Source organism: Alexandromys fortis, unplaced genomic scaffold, assembly GCF_014885135.2.
Source record: "Alexandromys fortis isolate MF-2015 unplaced genomic scaffold, M_Fortis_MF-2015_v1.1 scaffold_75, whole genome shotgun sequence".
NCBI classification, from domain to species: Eukaryota; Metazoa; Chordata; class Mammalia; order Rodentia; family Cricetidae; genus Alexandromys; species Alexandromys fortis.
The window spans coordinates 5,591,861-5,615,474 of NW_026067956.1; the positions used below are offsets into that span (position 1 = coordinate 5,591,861).

Here is a 23,614-nt window from a genome sequence, read left to right on the forward strand (position 1 = left end):
CACAGTCCTTCAGCCGTCTAGTCATGAAAAGGCTAGGGCTGGAGTGGGCAGCATGTGTGAGGGTCAAGGCACAGGAGCCTGGACACGTTCAGTAAAGATATGTCTTCTCAGTATTTCCAGTCTGTAGCAGATAAACTCAGAAGACATAAAACCCAAGAATACAGAAGTCATCCATGTAGTCTTTGAAATGCTGTACCCTAAATTACTGCAATAGCCCCTGGCCCATAGTTGAGGCACTCAACTATACGTTTTTGTAAGTAAACTGACTTTTGATAAAAAGAGAAGAAGAACATAACAGATAATGAAGTAGGACCACTTTGTCTGACACATCCCTAGGAGGTAAGAGGTGCTGGGAGAGGCAGGCAGCAGACAGTCAGAAGAGGGGTTGCCGAGTCAAAACCCTATGGCCTGGTTCTAGAGGAAGTTCCTTTTGCGACATCATGGACACACGTGCACCAGTTCACAGACCTACGTGACCCTTCCCCACTTTCTACTATGATTCTGTGTTGAAGGCACCCGAGCAGCCGGAGAGGAAGCAGGAATTACCACACAGACTAAGGCCGTCGGCCTAGCAATGTCGGATGCAGCGACCAGCCTGTGGGTTATCTCCAAGGAAGGAGGGGCATTCCCAAAGCATCTGGGGTAGGTACAGCACTGTGGGGTAGGGTGGTTTGGACATGAGTATCCCCCACCTTGCCGTCCTCTCCTGCAGAGCATCCCTGTTCTGTTAAACACTTCCCTGCTGATTCACTGTCTCTTGCGGGGCTTTAAGGGATGAAGGGAGCTCTGTCCTGCTCATCGCTCTCCTCTGACACACTGTCAGTGCTCACTGCAGAGGAAGAGAGGAAGTGTGAGTGGACCCAAGGAAGGACTCTGTCGGGACCAGTCTGCTCCTGACACCACCTGGGCACACACTGACGGCAGGGAACCAAATACCTGTACAAATGCAGAGGCAGGGGGACACCACTCACATGGTGAACAGGCCACTAAGCTCAAACAGCTAGAGTCTCCATACTCTTGAAGTAGGACAGGAGGGCAGGACAGGCTGGCCTCCCCCTTCCCCTGGTGGTACAGTGACCAGCGACACTGCTTCTTAAGGTTTCATGACTCCTGGGGGCAATCCTGACATCATACATGTCCTACCTACCTAGTTCGCCAGCCATTCTCGGGGCACCTGACATTTTTCTAATCCATTCCTCTTTCCACCCTGCCCCCTATTCCGTTAGGGTCTCATGTAGACCAAGTTAGCCTCAAACGCACTATATGACTGAGGAGAACCTTGAACTTCTGATTCTCCTGCTTCCATCTCCCAAGTGCAGAGATGTTGGGCACGTACCACTATGCATGGTTTCATGTAGCATTAGGGACCGAGCTCAGGGCTTTGTGAAGGCTGGGCAGGTACTCCACCAATTGGACAACATAGTTAGTCTTAAACAAGTCAGTTAATTTTGATGTTTTTTTTGTTTTGTTTTTGTTTTTCGAGACAGGGTTTCTCTGTGGCTTTGGAGCCTGTCCTGGAACTAGCTCTGTAGACCAGGCTGGTCTCGAACTCACAGAGATCCATCTGCCTCTGCCTCTGCCTCCCGAGTGCTGGGATTAAAGGCGTGCGCCACCACCGCCCGGCAATTTTGATGTTTTTAAAACCAAAGACCCCTAAAGGTTTTTGTTTCTGCTTTCTTATTAATTAAAAAAATACATAAATCATGAAATCGAGTGCTTGTGTAGGGGCTGAGGAGAAACCCCCTCCATTCCTAAGAGCCTGACAACATCTTTCAAGCTTTTCTAGTCTTTGTTGGCAGCTGAGCACATGCAGGCATGAGAGGCTTTGATGCAACCACTGAAGCACTGACCCCCCCCCCCCCGCCCCAGACGACGACAGCATCCTCACCCCAGGTCCCCAGTTGTGACTGGTGTATTTACAAGAGGGGGAAATGTGGGCACCTATGTTTGCAGCAGGGAGACTGCCACAGAGTACGCAGGTGCAGATGGGGCTGCACAGGCCAGTCGAGGAGCCCAGAGGCTGGCAGAAGCTAGGAGAGATCTGGCATGGTGTTCCTACAGCCTTCAGCAAACAAACATACCAAAAACATCCTCCACCCTAGAGCCTTGGGTCTCTACACCGGGATGGCTCTGCAGCAACTTAGGTGTGGAGACATAAGAGGAGGGAGCTGGTGTCTAAAACTCCGAGTAACCCAGATAACTACCGAAGCACTGCCCTGACCGAGAGAAAGATGGAGAAAGTGCAGAATCACCTGGGTGACTCGGACTCCCTGACATCAGACCAAAGGTTTCGGGGTTCAGAGGAAGCCCCCAAGACTCACCGGTGGATGCTTTCATCTGCCGTCGGCGCCCCACGCGGTCCAGCCCGATGGGAGTGCTCTGGGAGAAGGTGAAGGGCCGGAGGCGGGCGGAGACAGCCTTGTAGGGTGGGACCTGGTGTGCAGGCACGGGAGGCCTGGCTGCTGGCTGCGAAAGGAAGTGAAGAGCTGTGAGAAGGTGCCAGGAAGTCTCAGCTCCTGCGAGCCACAGAACGCTTCTGTGTTCTCACCCTGAACAACTGGCAGATGTGGAGTGGCTTCTGCAAACCCCACGACCAGCAGCAGGCTGCGCCAAGCTCGGGGGCAACAAGCTGTTCTAAGGTTTCCACAGCAGCCTCAGTGCGGGCTCAGTCACATTTCATCCCCGCTAAGAGTGACACCACAGTGGTGAACAGAGAAAGAGATAGGAAGGCCAAGGCCGAGACAGCAGCAGAGCGGTGAGCTACAGTTAAGGAGGTAGGTTGCCCAGAGTAGGATCTGAGAAAGCAAGGGCTGGGCCACAGCACACAGACACACATGGTCACAGATCTCCAGTGTTGCTTTGCTTGTTTTGTTTGTTTGTTTGTTTGGTGACTGGAGAGATGGCTCAGTGGTTAAGAGCACTGGCTACTACTATTTCAGAGGACCCAAGTTCAAGTCCAGCACCTACAAGGCAGCTTACAACTGTAACTTTAGTTCCAGGGAATCTGACACCCTCGCACAGACATACACACAGGCAAAACACCAGTGCACATAATATAAAAATAAGTAAATCATTTTAAAAAATATTTTATTTTACATGTACAGGTGTATGTGTCTGTGTGTTATGTCTGCCACCTATAAGTGGATGCCTGCAGAGGCCTGAAGGTGTCTGACCCCTGGTGCTGCAGTAGCAGGCAGATGTGAGCTGCCCCCCCACAGGCGTTCTAGAAGGGAGATAAGAATCATTAATCACTGAGCTGGCTCTCCTTTTGTCCCTTAGTTTGTATATCTGTAGACCAGGCTAACCTCAATCCCACAATTCCTCTGCCTCAGCCTCTTCAGTTCTAGAATTAGAGGCAAGAACCACCATGTTGGCACACAATACTATCTTGAAGTTCAGAAATAAAAGTATGTTCTAAGTATCTCAGATTATACCTCAACTGTGTCTTGCATTCAAATATATTAATATATTATAATACATTCAAATATATTGCAATTTGTTTTGGTTTAGGAATATTTCCTAACAAATAGAGTACCCTAAAAGACCCTCAACTTCACTTTTGCTTGTGTTTTCTTGTTTTTGAGGCAAGGTCTCATAGTCCGCTCTGGCCTCAAACTCTGCAGAGCTGAATGACCTGGAGGGACCATGGGTAAGCGCCACCACACTGGGCTTTTCATTTTATCCGCAGAACTCCAATCAACTGAATTAAACTAGAGTTTCTCAGTGTTTGGTACGAGTCAGACATCGTGTTGGCCCTGGCAGGAAGTGCTGTAATGCACAATCCAAGCCTAAAATCAAGTTTCTTTTTCAGAGAACTCTTACAGGAAACCTAGGAAAGTACCTAACAGGTTTTCAAAATGAAACTGAGCATATAAATTATTGTATAAACTACCTTGTGACTATCTGAGCATGAGCATGGCATTAGTTGGGCCAAGCATACAAAGAAGTATGAGTGTCTCCAAGAGTGGGCCTTTACTTGAACGTTCCATCACCTTAAAGTGCTCACTACACACTTAGGAAATATTTGCCAAATGCGCTGAGAGACCAATGGTGTTTATGGTCAAATCTGCAGCAAAACTGCAACTGAGAAGCAGAATAAGGAATGCTGCTGCTGCTGCTGCTGTATGGTAGAGAGCCTGCCTAGCATGCTCCAAGCCTACCGAGGTCGCCCCTTCCAGGAGTGGTGGATGAAGGTGTGATGAAGGCCTGGGGACGGAGAGGAAGAGAGCTGTGATATTCAGAAGACCAATTCTTCCCCGAGCACAGTCTTCTGCTTTGTTTTGGGCATGGGTGGGTGGGTGGAAGGAACACAGGGCTCCATGCATAAAAGCAAATGCTCCATCACCGAGCTACATCCACCCCCACCCCCTTCTGGTTCATCTTTATTTTGTTCCTATGCCTGCATTCTAACAACGAACCACTCTGTCTCTCAACAATCACTCCCTCAGCAAGTACGCTAGATAAAGCCAGGGTATGGTTCCCTGGCTCGGGTCGCAAGCTTTTCAGACAAGTGACAAGTCTGTGCTGTTAGCTGAGGCTCCAGGAAAGGAGATCGGAAAACAGACGATGAGAGAATGGAATGTTAGTGTGAATCCAAGCAAGTTTCAAAGTCAGGAGGAAAAGGTGTAGGAGGTCCACCCTCCCCAGAAGGAAAAGCAGTGTCCAGTTTAGTCTGCAGGGAAGACAGAGGCAAGGAGCCAAGGGTCTCTGCTGGCCACGGTTGGAGACACCAGCTCTTACTTGGACCAAGAGGTTCTCCACATCTTCTGCCTGGGTGTTGCCATAGCAGCTGACCCCTCCAATCACAGATATAGGTCGCCTCCTCCAGCCCGCCCTGGAACAGCCTGAGGGGGCGCATGGGTCCTGGCCGGTGGTGGTCACTCTTGACGGCTGCGTCCTGTCCACATGGTCGTCACCTGGGGGGTCTGCAGCAATGGCATCTTCAGGGATGGACAAGCTTCGGCTAGCCAGCTGGCCGTAGTCAGACAGCGGCCGTGGTCGGGTGCGCTTTCCTGAGCCCCATCTCCTCCTGGAGACGCGGGCCGCCTCGGTCTGCTCCTCCTCCTGGGTTGAGCCCTGCTGCCAGTCATCCTCATTCACCACCTTTGCAAATGAACAGGCGGAGTGAGCTCAGAGATGCAGGCAGGTGCAAGCGGATGGCTGCCGCCTCCCTCCCGCTCTGCAGAGGCCCAGGCTTCTTAAACTAACTGTGCCAGACACAGCAAGAACACACCCAGATGTGGATTAAATGAGCCGAACTTCATTCCAGGCCGAATTAACTCTACAGTTTAAGAGACATTTGGGGACCAGCGATGAGCTACAGTGAGACGTTGAAGAATGCCAGCGGGTCTACAATAAAATGAACATAGAACTAAGGTGGGCATTTCCCAAATTATGCTTAAACAGCAGGAGGCTAGCCACAGCAGCCAGACACCGAGTGTGTAATCAGTAAGTGTGTAACAAGAGACCCACAGCTGCCCTGAAGTCTCTTCTTTTCAGTACAGATGCTACTGACAAACAGAAGGTGCTATGCGATTACATCCAGGGCCCGGAGGGCTCGACACTTGAGGATCTCATCCCAGAGTGATGGTCTAAAGAGAGCGGACTGAACCAGGCAGCATTCCCAGAACAGCCAGACTGCAAACAAGCTGTGTGGGCCTGGACCAGTCGGGGCTAACCTTGGCTCTCAGACAGGATAACCACCATAACCCCATCCTCTATGACCGTCAGCTGAGTATGGTGGTCCACTCAGTAATCCCAGGGCTTGGGAAAGAGGACGGTGGATTCAAGCCAGCCTGGGCTACCTAAAGAAGGCTACTTCAAAAGAACAAGGACAAGATCTTGTGACTCTAAAAGAGGCAGCACTTTTTTGGTAACAGTTCCTGGATCAAGCCTAGGGGCCTGAATGTGCCGAGCAAGCACTCCACCAAGTGCTGATTTCAAGTTAGACACCTACCACTTTTAATACTTCAAATATGTTTTCCATCTTTGGAGGGGAAGGAGGAGGGCAGGGTTCTGCCATGTATCCTAGGCTAACCTACTAGCTACCATTCCTGAGTAAACAGCTATGCACCACCAGGCCCACCCAGCTTTATAAACTTCTTCAAAAGCAATCAGGAAAATACGCAGTTCGGAACTGGGCAGACTTCCCTATCCATCCCTGTCAGGGCCAGGGGCTGGTTGGGTAACCCCAGTTAAGTGGCTAAATTGCAGTCCTGGCAGGATAGGCCTTATCGGGTAGAGTCAGTTGTCACTCCACAAAAATGGTCACAGAGTAGCCATGCCCTGGACTTGCCCTGCCTGGAAATAGGTACCAGTCTACTTGGCAGATCCCCCAAAGTCTGGATGCAGGAAGGAGTGGGGCTGGTCCAGAGACTGGAGGTGGTTGTCAGCAGTAGACTCAAGAAACCTGGACATCGTCAAGTACCCAGCCAAACACACACACACACACACACACACACACACACACACACACCACTCTCTGTCTCTCTTTCATTGTGTGTGTGCTTGTCTGTGTCTGTCTGAGCAATCTTCCTACCCCGGGCTCCCCAGATGCTGAGATTATAGGGCAGCGTTACCCATCTAGCTTATCCCTGTTCCCTTTGTAGAAACACAAGCCACACAGGCTATGAAGCCGCGGGTTGAAGGAGGAGCCTGGGATATGCAGAGTAGGCAGAGTCGTCTACACTGGAAGACAGGGAGGGCAGCAGAGGACGCAGGTGACCAAGGGATGACACAGCAATCCCAGGCGCCTGGCCCTGCCCTGCCCGTGAGACAGTCTGGGCGAGAAGAAAGTTAAATGGTAGAGACTTGGGAAGAGAAACCCCGTGCCAGTGGCAAGAGCTCTAAAAGGAAGGCTTGTTTAGTTTCCACTCTGACGTGTATCAGTGTTTGCTAAGATTATACATGAGTTCAGGGCCAGCCTAGATAACATAGTGAGACTCCCAACTTAAAAAATAAGATGCAGTATACCTGAATCAAATTAAAATGCTGGACCCCATAAGTAAGTACAGTTCAGCAACCTGAAAACCTGTGCTAGCCCAGCGACAGTGGCTCACACCTTCAATCCCAGCACTTAGGAGGCAGAGAGAGGTGGATCTCTGCGAGTTCGGGGCCAGCGTTGTCTACAGATTGAGTTCCAGGACAGGCTCCAGAGCTACAGAGAATGCCTGTCTCGGAAAAGCAAACACCTGTGCTAAAGCAGACGCTGGACTGTACAGACGCTCTCCATCAACCTCTTCGTTCTTCATGCTAGAAACACTGAGAAAGAGAGGAGTGGAGCGGTTTGCCCAGGGCCACACACCCACTCAGGTGTCCTGTGAACTTCTATTCACAGCCTCTGTCTATGCCGCTGTCCCGTACCTTCAAGACATCTGTGAAGGGGCAGATTATACTCTATAAGTTCTGTGATCCCAAGACATTTGAGAAAAGTCACCCCCATACCTGCCTATAAAGTTGCCTGCCTGTAACAGTCTCCCCAAAGAATTCAGTGGTCCTAAGGTCCCTCCCCTACACTCATTCCTTATACTGCTTGGAGAGGGGGAGAGCCGCACCCCTTGTTCTCCCCATTTACTTTTCTATAGACCTATTTCTCCTAAGAGACACTCATTCCCACTCAACTTCCTTCCCCTCCTTCTTTCCCTACGGAAATGGTAGAGAAACCGCTAATCCTCACCACCCACCGGAGGTATTTTTCCGTAAACTCGCTCATACCCATAACCACAAGAAGATAGGCATGTTTTCATCCTCCCTGACATCACCACGGGAAAAGGAGAAAGCATAACATTAACACCGTTTCCTGAATTCTGTTTGAAAACCAGGTTATGATGGGGGACCTGAAACAAATCACTATCATCTGACACAGACTACTTAAGTACACGGTAAGAATAAATCCATTTATATGATGTCATTTCAAAGGGGTCAGAGGCACCTTGCTAGAAAAACAAGTGCACAACACAAAATCTGAGGCATGGTGTAGTCTAGCTACTCACAAAGACATGCATGGTTAATTATTTTCCAAGGTTTTAGATTTTTGTTGTTGTTAATGGCCAGAAGCTTTGTTTCGTGCTTATGCAACACGCGACTTGTATTTTCTTACCAATGCCAAAAATAAATATACCAGGAAGTGACTGCGGCTGGGCAAGGTAGGCACAGTCAAAGTAGCCTAGCAGGTATTCCTGCCACACTTCTGTGCCTGCTACTGTCTGAATCCAGGCAGCACAGAAGAACTCCAACTGTAAGGACTTAGATTGTCAAACCTTCGCTGAAGATACAAGAGAAGCCACCCTCTAAACAGCACGGAAATGTCCCACTGATCCCAAAATCTAGCTACAAAGTATCCCATCAAGCTGAAACATCCATTTCAAGAGAAACCTCCTGTGAGCATTCAAAGGCAGTTCCTCAGCCAAACAGAGGCAGATCCCTTCCCATGCCAATGTGGAACTGGCTGACCCTTTATGCACACTAGGCGTGCCAGGCAAGGGCTCTGCTAACAGCTGCACCAATTCTAAACAATCTTTTTGTTTTAAGCAGAACTTTTGTGCTTCCGGAATACTGCCCAGGTTCACTCGGAAGAGTGGAGAATACCGGGCTCCTTCTTAGGATTTTAAACACACCCTCCAGCGAACGTCCTTCTCTCCAGGTTGAGAACCTACCTGAGATTTAGCCATGGGCAGGGGCTGCCCACACACACACTGGAGGAACAGGCAGTTGACCATATCCATGTTTTCCAGAGTTGCTCAGGTCTTTTAAAAACTATGATCAGGGCTCTACATGGCCACACAGCACTCTGCCTGGTCCAATCCAGCCGGCTCAACTCAAATCTCTCAGAGGCTCAGAAGCTTGAATGACCAAGTTACACCCAAGTCATAAACCTCTGTAAACAGACCTTGCACTGTGGGACTGCCCTTTTTAACTCTTGTCTTTCTCAACTCTTCTGAAGTGGCCTTCCTAGTCGGTGAGCAATATTTTCTTCCTATATAGGACTTTTTTTTTTAAATTACAGAAATAAAAGACTATGTAAACGGTTTGCGTGAAACATTTCTGCAAAAAGAAATTATTAACAGGTGATTAAAAAGAAAAATGCTTAAAAGAATGTCTACTCAAAAGCCAGGCACACAGGGTTAGCTGGTAAATGCCCCAAGACAGATGGAATCCTACCCACTCCATGTATCTGTGACTGTGCTTTGGGCTCCCCCTGGATTAGGTGGGTTCTAAACCAATGGGTGTTGACTTTATATGCAGAGGAAAATTTGGATACAAACAGAAAGGAAGTAAGCTCTCAAAGATGTGATCCTGCCTCCTGGGATTTATCTACCTGGAAGCAGGGTTTCAGTAGCCCAAGTTAGGGTCAATCTTGACACCTAGCTGAGGATGACCTTGAACTTCTGCTGTTTCTGCCTCCGCTCCCCAACTCTTGGGATTAAAGTGTGCTAGGCAGAAATTCTACCAGCTGAGCTCTGTCCCCAGTTATGGAATGACACATTTACAAGCCAGAGATTGTCACTGCCAAACTCTGACTCTGACCTTGTGGTTTCCATACCTGTGAGGTGGGAACTGTCTGCTGTTTTAGCCATCTGCTGCATGTTCCGTGTTAGGCAAGTCTAGCTAGCTGAGACAGCAGGGGAGTTCAGAAGAAAACGTAACACGTAATGAAATTAAAGATACTCTACGAAGATTAAAAAAGAAACTGATGGGGACACAGGTTTCTGAAAATGCGTATCAATCAAGCTTACTTCCCAGAATGCTCCTGGAGAACCACAGGCCCGGACAAAGTTAGGAGATGGAAGACAAAGGGAAGACCCTCTACAGCAGTGGTTCCCAACCTTCCCAACGCTGTGACCCTTTAACACAGTTCCTCACGTTGTGGTGACTCCCAACCATAAAATTATTTTCATTGCTACTTCATAACCATAACAGTGCTGCTGTCATGAATCATAATGTAAATATCTGGTATGCAGGATGTCTGATAGGGGACCCCCAAAGGGGTTGAGACCCACAGCCTGCTTTACCGTGCTTTACAGGGATGCAGAGCACAGTCTCCTTGCCTGAAGGCCGGAACACACACTTCCATATTTAAACTTCCTGACCACTCCAGAGGAAAGCACTGGAGGGATCTACTCAAAAACCAAGGCGCTAAGGGCACCTGTCCCACGTTCCACTTTAGCAGAGTGAAGTTGGAGGCAAAGCCCTACTCCTGACAAAAACCTAAATCCTTATTAAAAATTATGACTTGAGTATCTTTTTTTTAAAAAAAAAAAAAGACTTATTTATTTATTTACTTATACGGTATCCTACCTGTAGGCCAGAAGATGGCACCAGATCTCATTATAGGTGGTTGTGAGCCACCATGTAGTTGCTGGGAATTGAACTCAGGACCTCTGGAAGAGCAGTCAGTGCTCTTTACCGCTGAGCCATCTCTCCAGCCCCAACTGGAGATCCTAGGGTAAAGATACCCTAGGATCAGAACATTTCAGATTTGTTAGATCCAAAATAAACTGGGGACAAGTGGCTATGTGTGGTGGTTATAGGCATATCAAAGTGCATGCTGGCCTCCAGGCTCACTCAGTATAACAATCACCCTGGCTCTTCTCATCGCCCCCCCCCCCCCACCCTAACCGTCTCCAGCTCATACTTCCTCCCCCTTTCTCATTCCCTTATAACCCTGCCATTTCGGCAGGCCATGTGTTCTCTCTTTTGTCTTCCTCTTTTGACCTGCTCTTTCTCGCTTGTCTCCTTCTCTTCCTCCCTTCTCCTCCCCCAGTTATTCTCTCTCCTCTCCTGGCTTGGCTCAGTCTGCTGGCCACATTTAACCTACTACTTTCTCTCTCTGCTCTGGACTCTTCCAGATGCCCCTGGCTCCTCTCTCCCTCGCCTCTACAGCACAAACCTCCCCACTCAACCACACTTGGAGCAGTCATGGCCTCCATTTATGCAAGATTAATTTTGGATTCTAATTCTAGAGTATTTGCATACAAATAAAGAGATCTCAGGGATGGGTTTGTTCTGGTTGTTTTTGATTTTTTTTTTCAACTTGACACAAGCTAGAGTTATTTGGGAAGAGGGACCTCGGATGAGAAAAATGCCTCCATCAGATTACCTGTAGGCAAGTAATGGATTAATTTATGGATTAATGGATTAATGATTGATGTGGGAGGGCCCAGCACACTAGGGACGGTGCCACCATGAACAACAGTCCTGGAGTATGTAGGAAAGCACACAGAGCAAGCCATGAAGAGCAAGCCAATATGCAGTGTTCCTTTGCAGTCTCTGCTTCATCTCCTGGCTCCTGGTTCCTGCCTCGAGTTTCTTCCAAGACTTCCCCTTCATGACGGATTATAAGTACTGAGATAAAATAAAATAAATCCTTTCCTCCCCAAGTTGCTTTTGGTCCCACTATCTTTTTGTTTGTTTATTTGTTTGTTTTCAAGACGTGGTTTCTCTGTAGCTTTGGAGCCTATCCTAGAACTAGCACTTATATACCAGGCTGGCCTTGAACTCACAAAGGTCTCTGCCTCCCAAGCGCAGGGGGAAAAATTTTTTATTTATTTATTATGTATACAGTGTTCTGTCTGCATGTATGCCTGCAGGCTAGAAGAGGGCACCGGATCTCATTAGGGATGGTTGTGAGCCACCGTGTGGTTGCTGGGAACTAAACTCAGAATCTCTAGAAGAGCAGCCAGTGCTCCCCTGAGTCATCTCTTCAGTCCTGGTCACAGTCTTTATCAAATAACACAAACTATACTAAACAGGGTCCAAGTGTAAAAGCAAAGTTCCCTACTGTTTCATACATACCTCATCACAGTCAACCCAGTGGCAATTTAAGGGCGATTTTTTTTTAAACAGTTTTGTGTACAAACAGTTTCCCTTGTGCAATCATATCAGTGCTCAACAAGTCATGGAATTTGGAAGATTCTGGCTTTCAAACATTTGGATTAGGGATGCTCTTTATTCCCTAAATGAAGATTAATGTGTCTGAAGACAGTCTGAGCAATATGCCATGAGCGCGCATAGTTGTTATATATATATCATAGGGCATATATATATATCATAGGGCATATATATATATATATTATGATTTTTCAAGTAAGAACTCCTAAGATTCCAGATGAATGACAGGTTTTCAAAGTGCCTAAGTAGGACTTGTGACCCAGTGGGTAGAGACAGGAGGGTGGAGAGGACAAGGCCAACCTGGGCTACACAGCAGGACCCTCTTTCAAAAAAACAAAAGAACAAACTAATAAAAACATATTAACACGTCTGGAAAGAGAAGACTTGCTTTTGTGTTTAATGCCTCTGTCCCCTTCACTCACCCAGCCCGTCCCTCAAATTCTCACAGTTTCCTTATAGCTTCACCTTTCCTCAAGCCACACATTTCTCCCCTAGGTAGAAGGTGCCGTTCCACAGAAAGGGGGTACACCCTTCCAACCGCACAGGGCAGCGGGCTACCAGAGAAAACATGGCCGATGTTTGACACCCAGCTTACAAAATGTCCGCCTTTCCCTCTACCAAACAGACCGTCTGATATTGTCTGATAGCCACATATATTGTCTGATATGCAAATGGTACACCTGTCACCCGCCAGCCAGAAAGGAATTTCCATTCTGATCTATCACAGGAAAGCTTAGGAGAGAGAAATCTGGCAACAAAACATATACACTAGAACACATTCTTAGCCAGCAGCGAGAACCGGCCCCAGAAAAGAACACCGAAATTGACTTTTCTTATTTTAGGAGTTCAGTTAAGGCTTATTATGCCTTTTTGAGGCCCTAATTAAATAAGCTGGTAGCTGAGAGAAAACTTTCCCTGTACTATGACGACAATGGCTCACATTAATGTGATTATTATCCTACATTCTTTCCAGTGCTGAGGACCGGGCATGGGCCAGACAAAGCACTCGAATGCTGAGCCACATCCTAGCCCAGGTTTTCATAAACATGAGAATGTTTTATATGTATTAATATTAGTCACTAGAAAGTTTATCAGTGCTACTCATAACATTAATATGACAAGCTGGGGTGGGCGCATGACTCAGTGGCAGAGTAAATGGCCTTTATCCATCCTGTAGACGGGACAGAGGAAAAAAAGTAACTTCAGCCAATGATTTAAAATGCCATTAAAGGGCTGGAGAGATGGCTCAGTGGTTAAGAGCACTGCCTGCTCTTCCAAAGGTCCTGAGTTCAATTCCCAGCAACCACATGGTGGCTCACAACCATCTGTAATGGGGTCTGGTGCCCTCTTCTGGCCTGCAGGTATACACACAAACAGAACATTGTATACATAATAAATAAATAAATAAATATTAAAAAAAAAATAAAATGCCTTTAAAGCTGGGCCCAGTGCCCTGGGCCTGGAGTAGTTAACAGTGGTCCCAGTTACTCAGGAGGCTGGGGTAGAAGCGCTTGAATCAAGAGCTTGAAGTCAGCCTGAGTAACATAGCAAAACACTGTTCTCCCTCCCCACAAAAGGGTAGGTGTGCTAGCAAGAAGATTGGGAATTCAAATCAGTTTCAAATAACTAAACAAATAATAAGAGAAAAATAAATAAAATGGAAAAGGCAAGGGAAACAGCTTGTTACTGTGCTAGGATTACCACACAGCGTCCATGCACCCAATTAAAACACTCCATAAATAAGTGTAAATCTTAAAAGGTGGGTTGAGGCTTGTGCTCAGGAAAAGCATCTGTGTGATTTTCATCCCTTCCTGTTGCTTTTTTCTTGAGGTTTGTTTATTTATTTATTTATTTATTTATTTATTTATTTAGAAATGAGGTCTCCCCTATGCTTCCGGGTTGGCCTGTGACTCGTGGGCTTCAAGGATCCTCCCGCCTCCCAGTCTTCACAAGCTCAGGGCCTACGGGTGCTCCCCACGGGCTTGCGCCTGGAGTTTTCAGAGGGCACATCCTCTCTGATGGCATTGCGCCAGACACAAACTAGTCTAGAAACAGGACATGGAAGCCTGACACGCGCAGGCACGCCGGCATTTCTTCAGATTTCAGCTTTTAGAAATCACCTTAGAAAGCTGTTCTTATTTTTTTTTTTCGTGGGACAGGGTCTCACATGTAGCCCAGGCTGGCCAGCAACTCACTATGCAGTCCAGGTTGGCCTCCCATGAGCCTCTGGCCTGTGCCATCATTCCCGTTTAGAGGTGTTTGTAAGTTCAAGGAGTCCCAGTCAGTCAGCACGAAGGGTCCAGCAGAACTCTGTGAAACCTGTCACTGAAGAAAGAGCATCTTTGTGTGTAATAACAAGCAAAGGACTTCAGGGCCGATGGAAACAACTTTCGAAAAGACCGAGCTGGAAAATGACTCCATTATACAAATAAAGGGCTGTTTCACACAGACTCCAGATCTGAGTGTCTAGTTTTGTGTTTCTCCAAACAACTCTTTTCTTGTCTTCTTTCATTTGGGGGGCTGGAGTGGGGTGGGGATAGAGGCTGAAGGGCAAGGTCTCCATGTGTAAACAGGCTGTCCTATTTATGGCAATCCTCCTGCCTCAGCCTTGAGTGCTGGGGTGACAGACATGCACTGCCATGTCCAGTTCCCTTTTCACTTTGGATGTGTTTCTTACTCCAAAAGGAGAAACAAACAGGGCAGGGTGGGGGCATAGCTGAAAGCCTCTTAGGAGGAGAGAACAAATGTAAGCTAACAAAGGGGCCTGCTGTGCCGTCTGATCACCTGAGCCCGGGGACCTACAGGGCGGAAGGCGAGAACTGAGTCCTCCCCCAAGCCGTCCTCTAACTGCCACACATATGCTGTGGTACGCAATAAATAAAAGCAAACACATTCTTAACAGAAGAAACTACATCCAAGGTCGATGTGAAGAGCACACTGGTAAACCTAGCCCTCCGCTCGGCTCGCGAGGCAAGCGGACTAGGTGTGTGGAGGCCTGCGTCACATCGTGGGGCTAGCTCAAGAGACAAAACATCAACCCTTGAAGTCTGGCCCTGGGTGTAGCTCAGTGTGAGCGCTTACTTAGGATTCTCGGAGGCCTGGGTTCGGTCCTCAGAACTGGAAAATAAGAACTTTAAACCTGAACACTTCAGAAGACATGATAAAGCAGGACAGAGTATGAACAACTATCTGCTATTCACATGCGGGGCTAATAGTGTATGTCCCTTTGACTGGGCTGGGGGTGCCCAGAGAGTCAGTAAAAGCAACATTTCTGGGTGTTTCCGGGAAGGTGTTTCCAGTCAACATGGGGGTCAATTGGTGGGCTTAAAAAAAAAAATCAACCCTCAGCACTAGATATAGGCAGACTTCATCTATCCCACAGAGGGTCCAAGGAACTGGCACTTATTGAGCTGGGTCACCCATCTCCTATCTCAGGTTAGAGTTTGGCTCATCACCTCCAGGGCTGACACCAGCTTCCACATCCCGCCTCTGTCCTCAGGCCTTCAGACATAGACTGGAATGAATGACTCTGCTAGCAGCCGGCTGGACCCCCATCATGACAGGGCAGAGGGCGGGACATCTTTCCCACATCCCTGCTGGCTCTGTATCTCTCCAAAATGCTAATACTTTGGTTTGTTTTATTTGCGAGTCTGAATACATAGCCCAAGCTGGCCTTGAACCTACAAGGATCCTCTTGTCTCTGCCTCACTAGTGTGGTTATTTGCATGACCACAGATGGATAAACAAGATGTGATGTACCTACTCTCTGGCTAAAAAATAGAAACCAGCTATGACACATGTGTAAACACAGAGCACAATAGACCACTGAAAAACATTGGTTTCAAAAGGTAACATATAACATAATAGTTTCCCCAAGCCTGAAAACTTACAAAAATCACCAAACATCCACTTACGAAAAAGCACAGCAAGGCTTTAATTCCAGCCCTCAGAAAGGAGAGGCAGGTGGATCTCTGTGAGACGGAGGCCAGCTTGACATACATATCACATTCCAGCCAGTTCAAGCTACATAGTAAGACCCCGACTCAAAAAAAAAAAAAAAAAAAAAAAAAAAAAACAAGAAGAACAAAAAAAAAAAATTAAATGATCTTCGTGTGTGTGTGTGTGTGTGTGTGTGTGTGTGTGTGTGTGTGTGTGTATCCCTGTGAGTTCGAGACCAGCACAGGCTCCAAAACCACAGAAAAACCCTGTCTCGAAAAAAAAAAAAAAAAAAAAAAAAAAAAAAAAAAACCCAGCGAACAAACAAAACCACGACAAGGGGTTGGGATGGTCCAGTGGCTATGGCACAGGACTAGAAAGGCACAGAGACACAAATCCAGTCAGCAGCTGCCCCATTTGGACTGTGAACACACAGTGACCAAATAGGCCTGGGGGAAGTCTGGACTGTTACAGCAGCTGCCCGTCCCCTAAAAGCCACCCAGCTGTAAGCTTCCTATTCCACCTCCATAAGGTGCCTAAGTCAATCCTGAGCAGATTTTCTGGGATCAATACATTTCTCCCTTTGTTTTCTTTTTAAACAGATTTTCTTTCTTTTTTTCTTTTTTTCTTATCTATTTGTATGCATGTGCGTATACACAGGAGTACTGGGGCCCAAATGTGGAGGTCAGAGGGCAACCAGTGGGAACTGGTTCTCTCCTTCCACCATGAGGATTCTGGGGGTAGAACTCAGGTGAGCTTGGTGAGAAGTGCCAATGCCTGCTGAGCCATCTCACTAGCCGGCTTCCTTGCTTGCTTCCTTCCTGCCTTCTTTCCTTCCTTTCTTCCCTTTATTGGGTCGTATGTAGTTCGGGCTGGTCTTAAACTCGGTAAGCAGCAACAGATCACCTCCCACGTGGTGCACCTCCATGCCTGTTCACAGGCTCTGGGGATGAACCGAGAGCTTCATGCATGCCCAGCTACGTTCATTTCTGTGGATGTAACATTTTCCTGGCTGTAGGAATGGTTGTGTGAAATAACTTCTAATCCATCAAAATCTCCCAGAAGCAACATCGCCGGATTTGCCAGGGTCCCGTGCACCTCCGCTGAACTGCGCAGCCGCAGCAGCATCAGAAGACCCTAGCGTCGTTCTTTCGCACTGAAAGCTGGCCCGGATTCACCGTTTTCCTGCTGGACAATTCTACTGCTCTAAGTGGGAGGGACATTTTATGTTAGCAGCAGCGTACTTAGTGTTCAAGAGGTCCTTCCTTTTGCTTCCCCGTCTGCGAGGTTCGTGGCTTGTTTGATGGCTGGCATGCCAACACAAAGTACTTCCCATGTGGCGCCAAAAGGCCACCGACCGTCTGTCCCCATAAACACTCACACAGACTCATGGCACATAGAAACTGATAAATGACTTTGCAGTCTGTTTTCCTCCTCCTCTCCACGCAGGATTAGACTCAGGAGGGCTACCACTTCTCTACAAAGCTGGGTCAGTGAAGCCTGATTCCACAGGTCCCCCTGCTGTCTCTGCTCATGCTCCTCCTGACTCCTCAATGCCTGCAGGGTAAGGGACATGTCTATTGCTCCAAGCCAGGTCCTCTCTAATCATATCCAGACCTATTGACCAACCTTATCTGCCATTTCTCCACCCATCCACCTGCACAAAAGTTAGCCCATCTGCAGTTCCCCAAGCACACAGCAGTTCAGCCACCTGGCACCGCCAGGCGCAAGCAAGCCTCTGACAGACACAGGAGGTCAGGTGTGTGACCCCACTTACCTTCGCAGCAGCCTGTGTGGAGGGACTGGTCAGCCCGGGCTAACCACACAGCAGCTTGTGTGACAGGTCCAGGTTAACCTCAGCGCACCTTAGTTCCTGTCCACTCTCACCTCAGCTTACCACCTTCAGGATATTCTTATATAAACTGGCAACTTTCCTTCTGGGGCTTTTCCTTCTAAATCTCATCTCCAGAGCTCGGAGCCTGGCTTGTCTCTCTGTACACGTTCCTGGTTCCTCAGCACTCACCAGGTAACAGCGTCTCTGCATGGGGGCTGGGAGTGTGGGTGACCTGACCACAACTATGGCATCTGCGGCTGGATGGCTCTACTACATCAAACCAAGTGACACCCCTCCTCGCTCTTTACAGTAACAGGGATCTGCATCACCTACCCAGACAAGTACACCTTCTGGAACTCCACTCCTGTCCGCCAAGTGTGGTCACCCTTATCAAATCTGATACTACTGGGACCAATTTTATACAAATGGGTGAGAACCATGACTCTTCTTTATATTGTCATTATGTCTTTTGTGGGATTTATTCCATGCTAGATAACCCTCACATATACCTTGTAGCCATTGGTAAGCCTTACCAGGCTTTATGTGACTTCAGTCTCTTGCATCTGGTAGATTTAAAACACACTGGGTTTGGTGAGGTCACTGAATGAAATACCACACGGTTAGGATATAAAAGGCCTGAGGTGGCAGCAGCAGAGAGCTTGCCTCGTATGAATGAAGCTGTCAGCTTTGGTTACTAGCAGCACACACACAGGAACAGTGGTTCCCACTGTCATCCCAGCACTTGGGAGGCAGAAGCAGGAGGGTCAGAAGTTCAAGGTTTTATAGAGAGTTCAAGGTCAGCCTGAACTAAATTAGATACTGTCTCATTTAAAATATTAATGTGCAACCAATCTAATTATTGGAAGAATTTCTCAACTTCTTGCCCAAGTATAATGCAGTGTTATATACAAAAAGATTTGAGGGAGCGTGGCTGGAGAGATGGCTCAGTGGTTAAGAGAACTTATTTCTCTTTTGGAAGACCAAAGGACCTCAGTTCGATTTCCAGCACCCATATGGCAACTCACAACCATCCATAACTCCCGTTTCAGGAGATTCAATGTTCTCCTTAGGCTTCCTCAGACACTAGACACATACAGGGTATACAGACATACATGTTGTCTCATACATACATGTATGACATACACATACTTAAAATGATCATCTTGAAACTGTTGAGATGTTAGGTAAACATTTAAATAAGAGACTATGTGGCTTCCACAATTCTATCAGGTCACTCCATACTTAGGAACAACAGAGACCCAGAGAAGTTCAAGACTCCCCAGTTTGCCAAGATACCTGAATGGCACAAACTACAAGCATTTACAAAAGATTCACCCCAGCTCTGGAGAGGGCTCAGAGCTGGCGCGCTCATTACTTATAGTCAATGGTTCCACCCTGCAGACAGGTAGAAAGACAGTGTTCCTTTTGTAAATTCCATACTAATACCGTGAACTATGGATCCTGCACTGTTCTAGGGAAGGAGAAACACTGTTAACAAATAAATGTCAGAAGGCCTCCATCTCCAAAGTTCAAGGGTGGAACTGACGGTCTGGCAAGTGCTGGGGAGGAACTCTACCAGAGAGTGACCGCCCTGGGTCTTGAATGTGCGTGTGTTTGTGTGTAAGTCTATGTGTGTCTTTTTAAGACAGAGCTTACTAGGCAGCTCTGGTTGGCCTTGAACTCGAAATCCTCCTGCCTCTGCCCCTCTGTGGTTACAGAGCTGTGTCAGTACACTCAGCTTCTGAATGGCATTTTTAAAAGAAGGAATAATTTTTAGGGTCATGTCGAACCCAGCACTGTTCTTTACCAAGACTCACCACCAGGTGGTAGGATGAGGTTGTGTTTTGCAAATGACAGCAGCATAGCCGGACACCCCTCCAACCCCCCTGCTGATCCCAGCTCCTTTTTATAGAGATTACAGGGCAGGAGATACCATACTGGGATTATATAGTCCTGGAGATCACACTCAGCATGGGAAGGAATCAATCTACCTCAGCCTCAGAATCCTACCTTTAACATACAGAACCGGCTACACTTACGAAAATCCTTTACTAGAGTGGTGGGCCTCCAGAAAATGGGGCAGGAGTGTCTGCTTGAGGATGTCTCACAAAGGCCAATTTGGAAGTTCAGTGTCCTCCAAAGGTCCAAAGCTAAAGCTCAGTTTCTGGACAGCAAAGGTCAAAAATAGGTATTTGCCAGGTATGGAAGTGTGGTAGCACCTGGGGCTGTGACCTTGAGGCCAGTCTGGGCTATGGAGCAAGACCTCATCTCAGTAAATTTATAACAGCTAGTCTACAGGCTGCCCTGGCTTCTGCTTGCAAACCCAACCAGCTGTGCAACCATTCATCTGCTGGACCTCTCCAGGACTTAGCAGGAGGGAACATTTCCTAAGGGGTAACTCCCTATCCCAAGCACCAATTCACAGCTGTGGCATAGGCTAGGAACATGTGCAAAGAACAATTTACAATATACACACATAGACACACTTCTGTCTTAAGCTATGTAAGGAAATATCACTGAGTGTTCTTATAAAGTAAGATTTGCACAGTGAAGTACAATTGCCTGGATGCTTGACAGGATGTGAAAGGAACACTGCGCTCGTAGCTCTGACAGCTGTGTGCTGACTCGATCCGGGAGCTGCTTGGAGCTCTACCCTAAAAATACGTACAACGGCCATCATTAAAATCCCTTGGAAGATGCATCATCCTGGGCTTGACAGGTACCGAGCTGTGCATCTCTAATTCATTCCTAGGAAATAAAAGACTCAAGACACGGAATGTTCCCTATCACAAAGAGCTGCATCTGCAAGGACCCTGTTGGAAAGGATACGGCAACGATTTAAAATACACAGATGATACGAGTTATAACATTGTCTCAAAGTGTGAGAACTTTGAGACACTCGAATGGCCGCATTCATTCCTTACCTCCAGAACCTAGCAGCGCACAGGAGATACTCAGCAAATATCTTTTCAATAAGTAAATGCCACACTAACGAATCCTATTCATTGGCAATTCAATTTACGGGAGCTAGAGTTTCCCTTTCGGGGGAAGTGTGGTGCTGGGGATCAAACCTGGGACCTTGTACCTGCCAAGTAAGCACCTACCACAGAGGCGCACGGGAAAGCACTCCACGACTAGATTAATTCAACAACTTCCATCTCGGCAAAAATTCAGCGTGATTACTCGGCACAGACAGAACCAGTAGCCTTCGGAAATCCCTGGGAGAATGGCCGAGCAATACTATGAAGTAGCTCTCCTGACACTGGCACCAACCAGAGGGACTCCACCTGGACCCTTACCTCCTCCTTCCTCTCTTCCGGATTGGCGGCCCCATCGAGAGTCGCGGGCAAACAGCTGTCACTACTTTTTCCTCCCTCACCACCAGCCGCGGTGCCTCCGGCATCCTGGAGGGACACTGGTCCTGGCTGCCTATGGGCAGCATCCTCAGTCCTTTCTTCACTGTCTGCTGAGCTGAGGGACAGCACGCTTAGGCTGGGGCATTTAGTACTCCCTGGGCTCTGAGGGCTTTGGGGTTTGGGCGTGGTGGGCCTCAGAGGGGTGGGAAGCTGTGCAGGGTCCAAGGGAAGCTGGCTGCCAGCAGTTGCCTCACTGGAGGCTTGGCTCGACCCTTCTGGGTCTGTGAGACTTGGTGATGGGCTACTGGCACTAGGTTCATCATTCCCCAGGGCCTGCGCGCTTTTGGCTTCCAGGGGAAAGACTGCCGTGTCCACATCCAGGTGGGGTCCTTGAGCTACGATGGGCGTGGCCACGCATGGTGCAGGGATACAGGGTGTGGATAAAGGGCCACCACGCCTGGCATCTGGCTCCGCGCTGCTGCTGGTGCGGCGTGAGTAGTCATCGTGGAGCCTGCTGCGTGACTCCAGTGGCGGGTTCACATCCCCTGGGCCAGGGTCTGGGCTAGCAGGCATACTCCTAGAGGCCTCCCTCTTCCAGGCTGCATCCTTGACGGTGCTCACCAGTCTTAAAACCCTGTCGAAGTCCTTGGCCCTGATGGGGCTCCTCCAGCGTCTGGTCCTTCTCTGGGAACCACCTGGCTTCTCGGAGTCAGTGGATGAGCTGCTCAGGGTCCTGGGGGGAACCTGCCTGTCGCCTGTCAGTTCCGTGAGGTTGGACACAGACTTGCGCTTGAAGGAGCTCTTCAGGATGCTCAAGCTGTCGATGCTCTTGCTTCTGCGCGGCAGAGGGATGGGCTCAGGGTCGCTCACGTGAATCTCGCACAGGGTGGGCTCCGGTGCTGCCTGCCGCCCCAGGTCCAGCAGGCTGATGCGGCCCAGGCCATAGGCTCTGCGAATGCTGCGTGAGCGGTGCGTGCTCCTCTGGAAGGCATCCTCTGTGTCCTCAGGGTCCGAGCAGTCAGACCCGGTCCCATCCCCTGCAGGCCCCAAGGAAGGGCACCTGCCCAGGCCCTTTCCCAGGATGCTGATGGTGCCATTGGGAGCAGCCCTTCCCGGGTCTCCTGCTGGCTCTTCCTTGGAAACATCTGCCCCCTCCCGGTTCTGAATTCCTTGTAGGACAGAGGATTTCAACCTTTTAAAAGATCCCATTTTACGGAAGGAGGCCAGGGCATTCCACGTGGAAGAATTCCCCACGAGGACCACCGAGCGGGGCCTCTCAGGGTTGGTGTTCATCCTCTTCCGATTCCCCGAGAAAAGACGCACCAGCTTGGAAGGGCTGAGCCTGGTTTCCGCGGCTTCCGGGTCGCTGCTTTGGCTGCTTTTGCAGCTTCCATTCTGACATGCTGAGGATGTCACCATTTTGGGGGCCTTCAGGTTGGAGGCTGAACAAGTGGCCGTGGCACCCTGCCCATGGCCATTCTGAGCTGTTGTCATGTTCTTGGGGTGGGCAGCCTGGTTCAGACCCCCATTCACACCCGTGACCGGAGGTCCCAGCTCCAGACCTTCATCTCCAAGGACGCCAGCCTGGCTGTCACATCTGTTGTGTACATCTGGATCCGTAGTCGCAGCTACTGCCTGCAGCACAAAACAAAGCCCGCATTTAACCATTGTCCCCAAGGAGGCGCCTCTACAGAGGCGGATCGTTCAACCTAACAACTGCTAATGGCAGAAAAAGGAACGGCCCAGGACAAGACTGATGAATTCAGAATTACTTTAAAATTTACTTTTCATCACAGCAAGAATGGAAGGAATGCAAATATATATAGTCCTAACATGAGGAATGAGACAGAGAGCTAGGGATGTACATTCAACAAACTCCTGAAATCCTGAGAGAATGCTGGCACAGAAATGGCGAGACCTTGTTCTCTGTGTGAGCTGGAAGGGATCTTTTATTATCAAACACTGACCCCACAGTGACTTCCAAGCCTGCCTGCTGAAACACCAGCCTGCAAGGTAGCACTGCAATGAACAGGAAGCCGGGTTAGCGGACTCCTGGGAAATCTGACAGAGGTCAAGTGTCTACGGAAGGCTATAACATACTTCAGAATCCCAGCGAGAGAGCCATACGGTGTTACAGGGACTCGTGGCCCAACACACCTTGCCAGGGAAGCTCGAGGAAAGGCCCCGTGTAGACGACACCCAGAAGGCTCTACCTGTCCTCCAAGAGATGTGAAGAAACGCATGGGAGTATCAGACACTCAGATACAGACATGTGAATAAAATGCCTTCTTCCCTCTTACATCCAAGCCCCTATACAACATAACTGTGCCCATTCCCTCTGCCCGTGCCCATTGCCCCTGCCCATGCCCATTCCCCATTGCCCCTGTCCATTGCCCCTGCCCGTGCCCATTGCCCCTGCCCATTGCCCCTGCCCGTGCCCATTGCCCCTGCCCGTGCCCATTGCCCCTGCCCATTGCCCCTGCCCGTGTCCATTGCCCCTGCCCGTGCCCATTGCCCCTGCCCGTGCCCATTGCCCCTGCCCATTGCCCTTGTCCGTGCCCATTCCCCCTGCCCGTGCCCATTCCCCCTGCCCGTGCCC

At 48.8% G+C, this 23,614-nt stretch overlaps 1 protein-coding gene across 6 annotated transcripts in view; it reads right to left on the reverse strand.

The window, feature by feature from the left end:
- Nucleotides 1-23,614, reverse strand: part of Spata13 (spermatogenesis associated 13) — a 269,620-nt gene that overhangs the window by 55,680 nt on the left and 190,326 nt on the right. For 5 of the 6 annotated variants that reach the window (XM_050152208.1, XM_050152207.1, XM_050152211.1 and 2 more), the window contains 3 exons: nt 20,959-22,650; nt 4,741-5,103; nt 2,322-2,466 (listed from right to left, as the gene is read on the reverse strand). In XM_050152208.1, coding sequence (XP_050008165.1) covers nt 2,322-2,466; nt 4,741-5,103; nt 20,959-22,509 — 2,059 coding nt within the window. In that variant the 5' untranslated portion in view covers nt 22,510-22,650. Of the gene's footprint in view, nt 1-2,321; nt 2,467-4,740; nt 5,104-8,654; nt 8,813-20,958; nt 22,651-23,614 lie in introns of those variants that run through there. The other variant, XM_050152212.1, reaches the window with a different exon arrangement.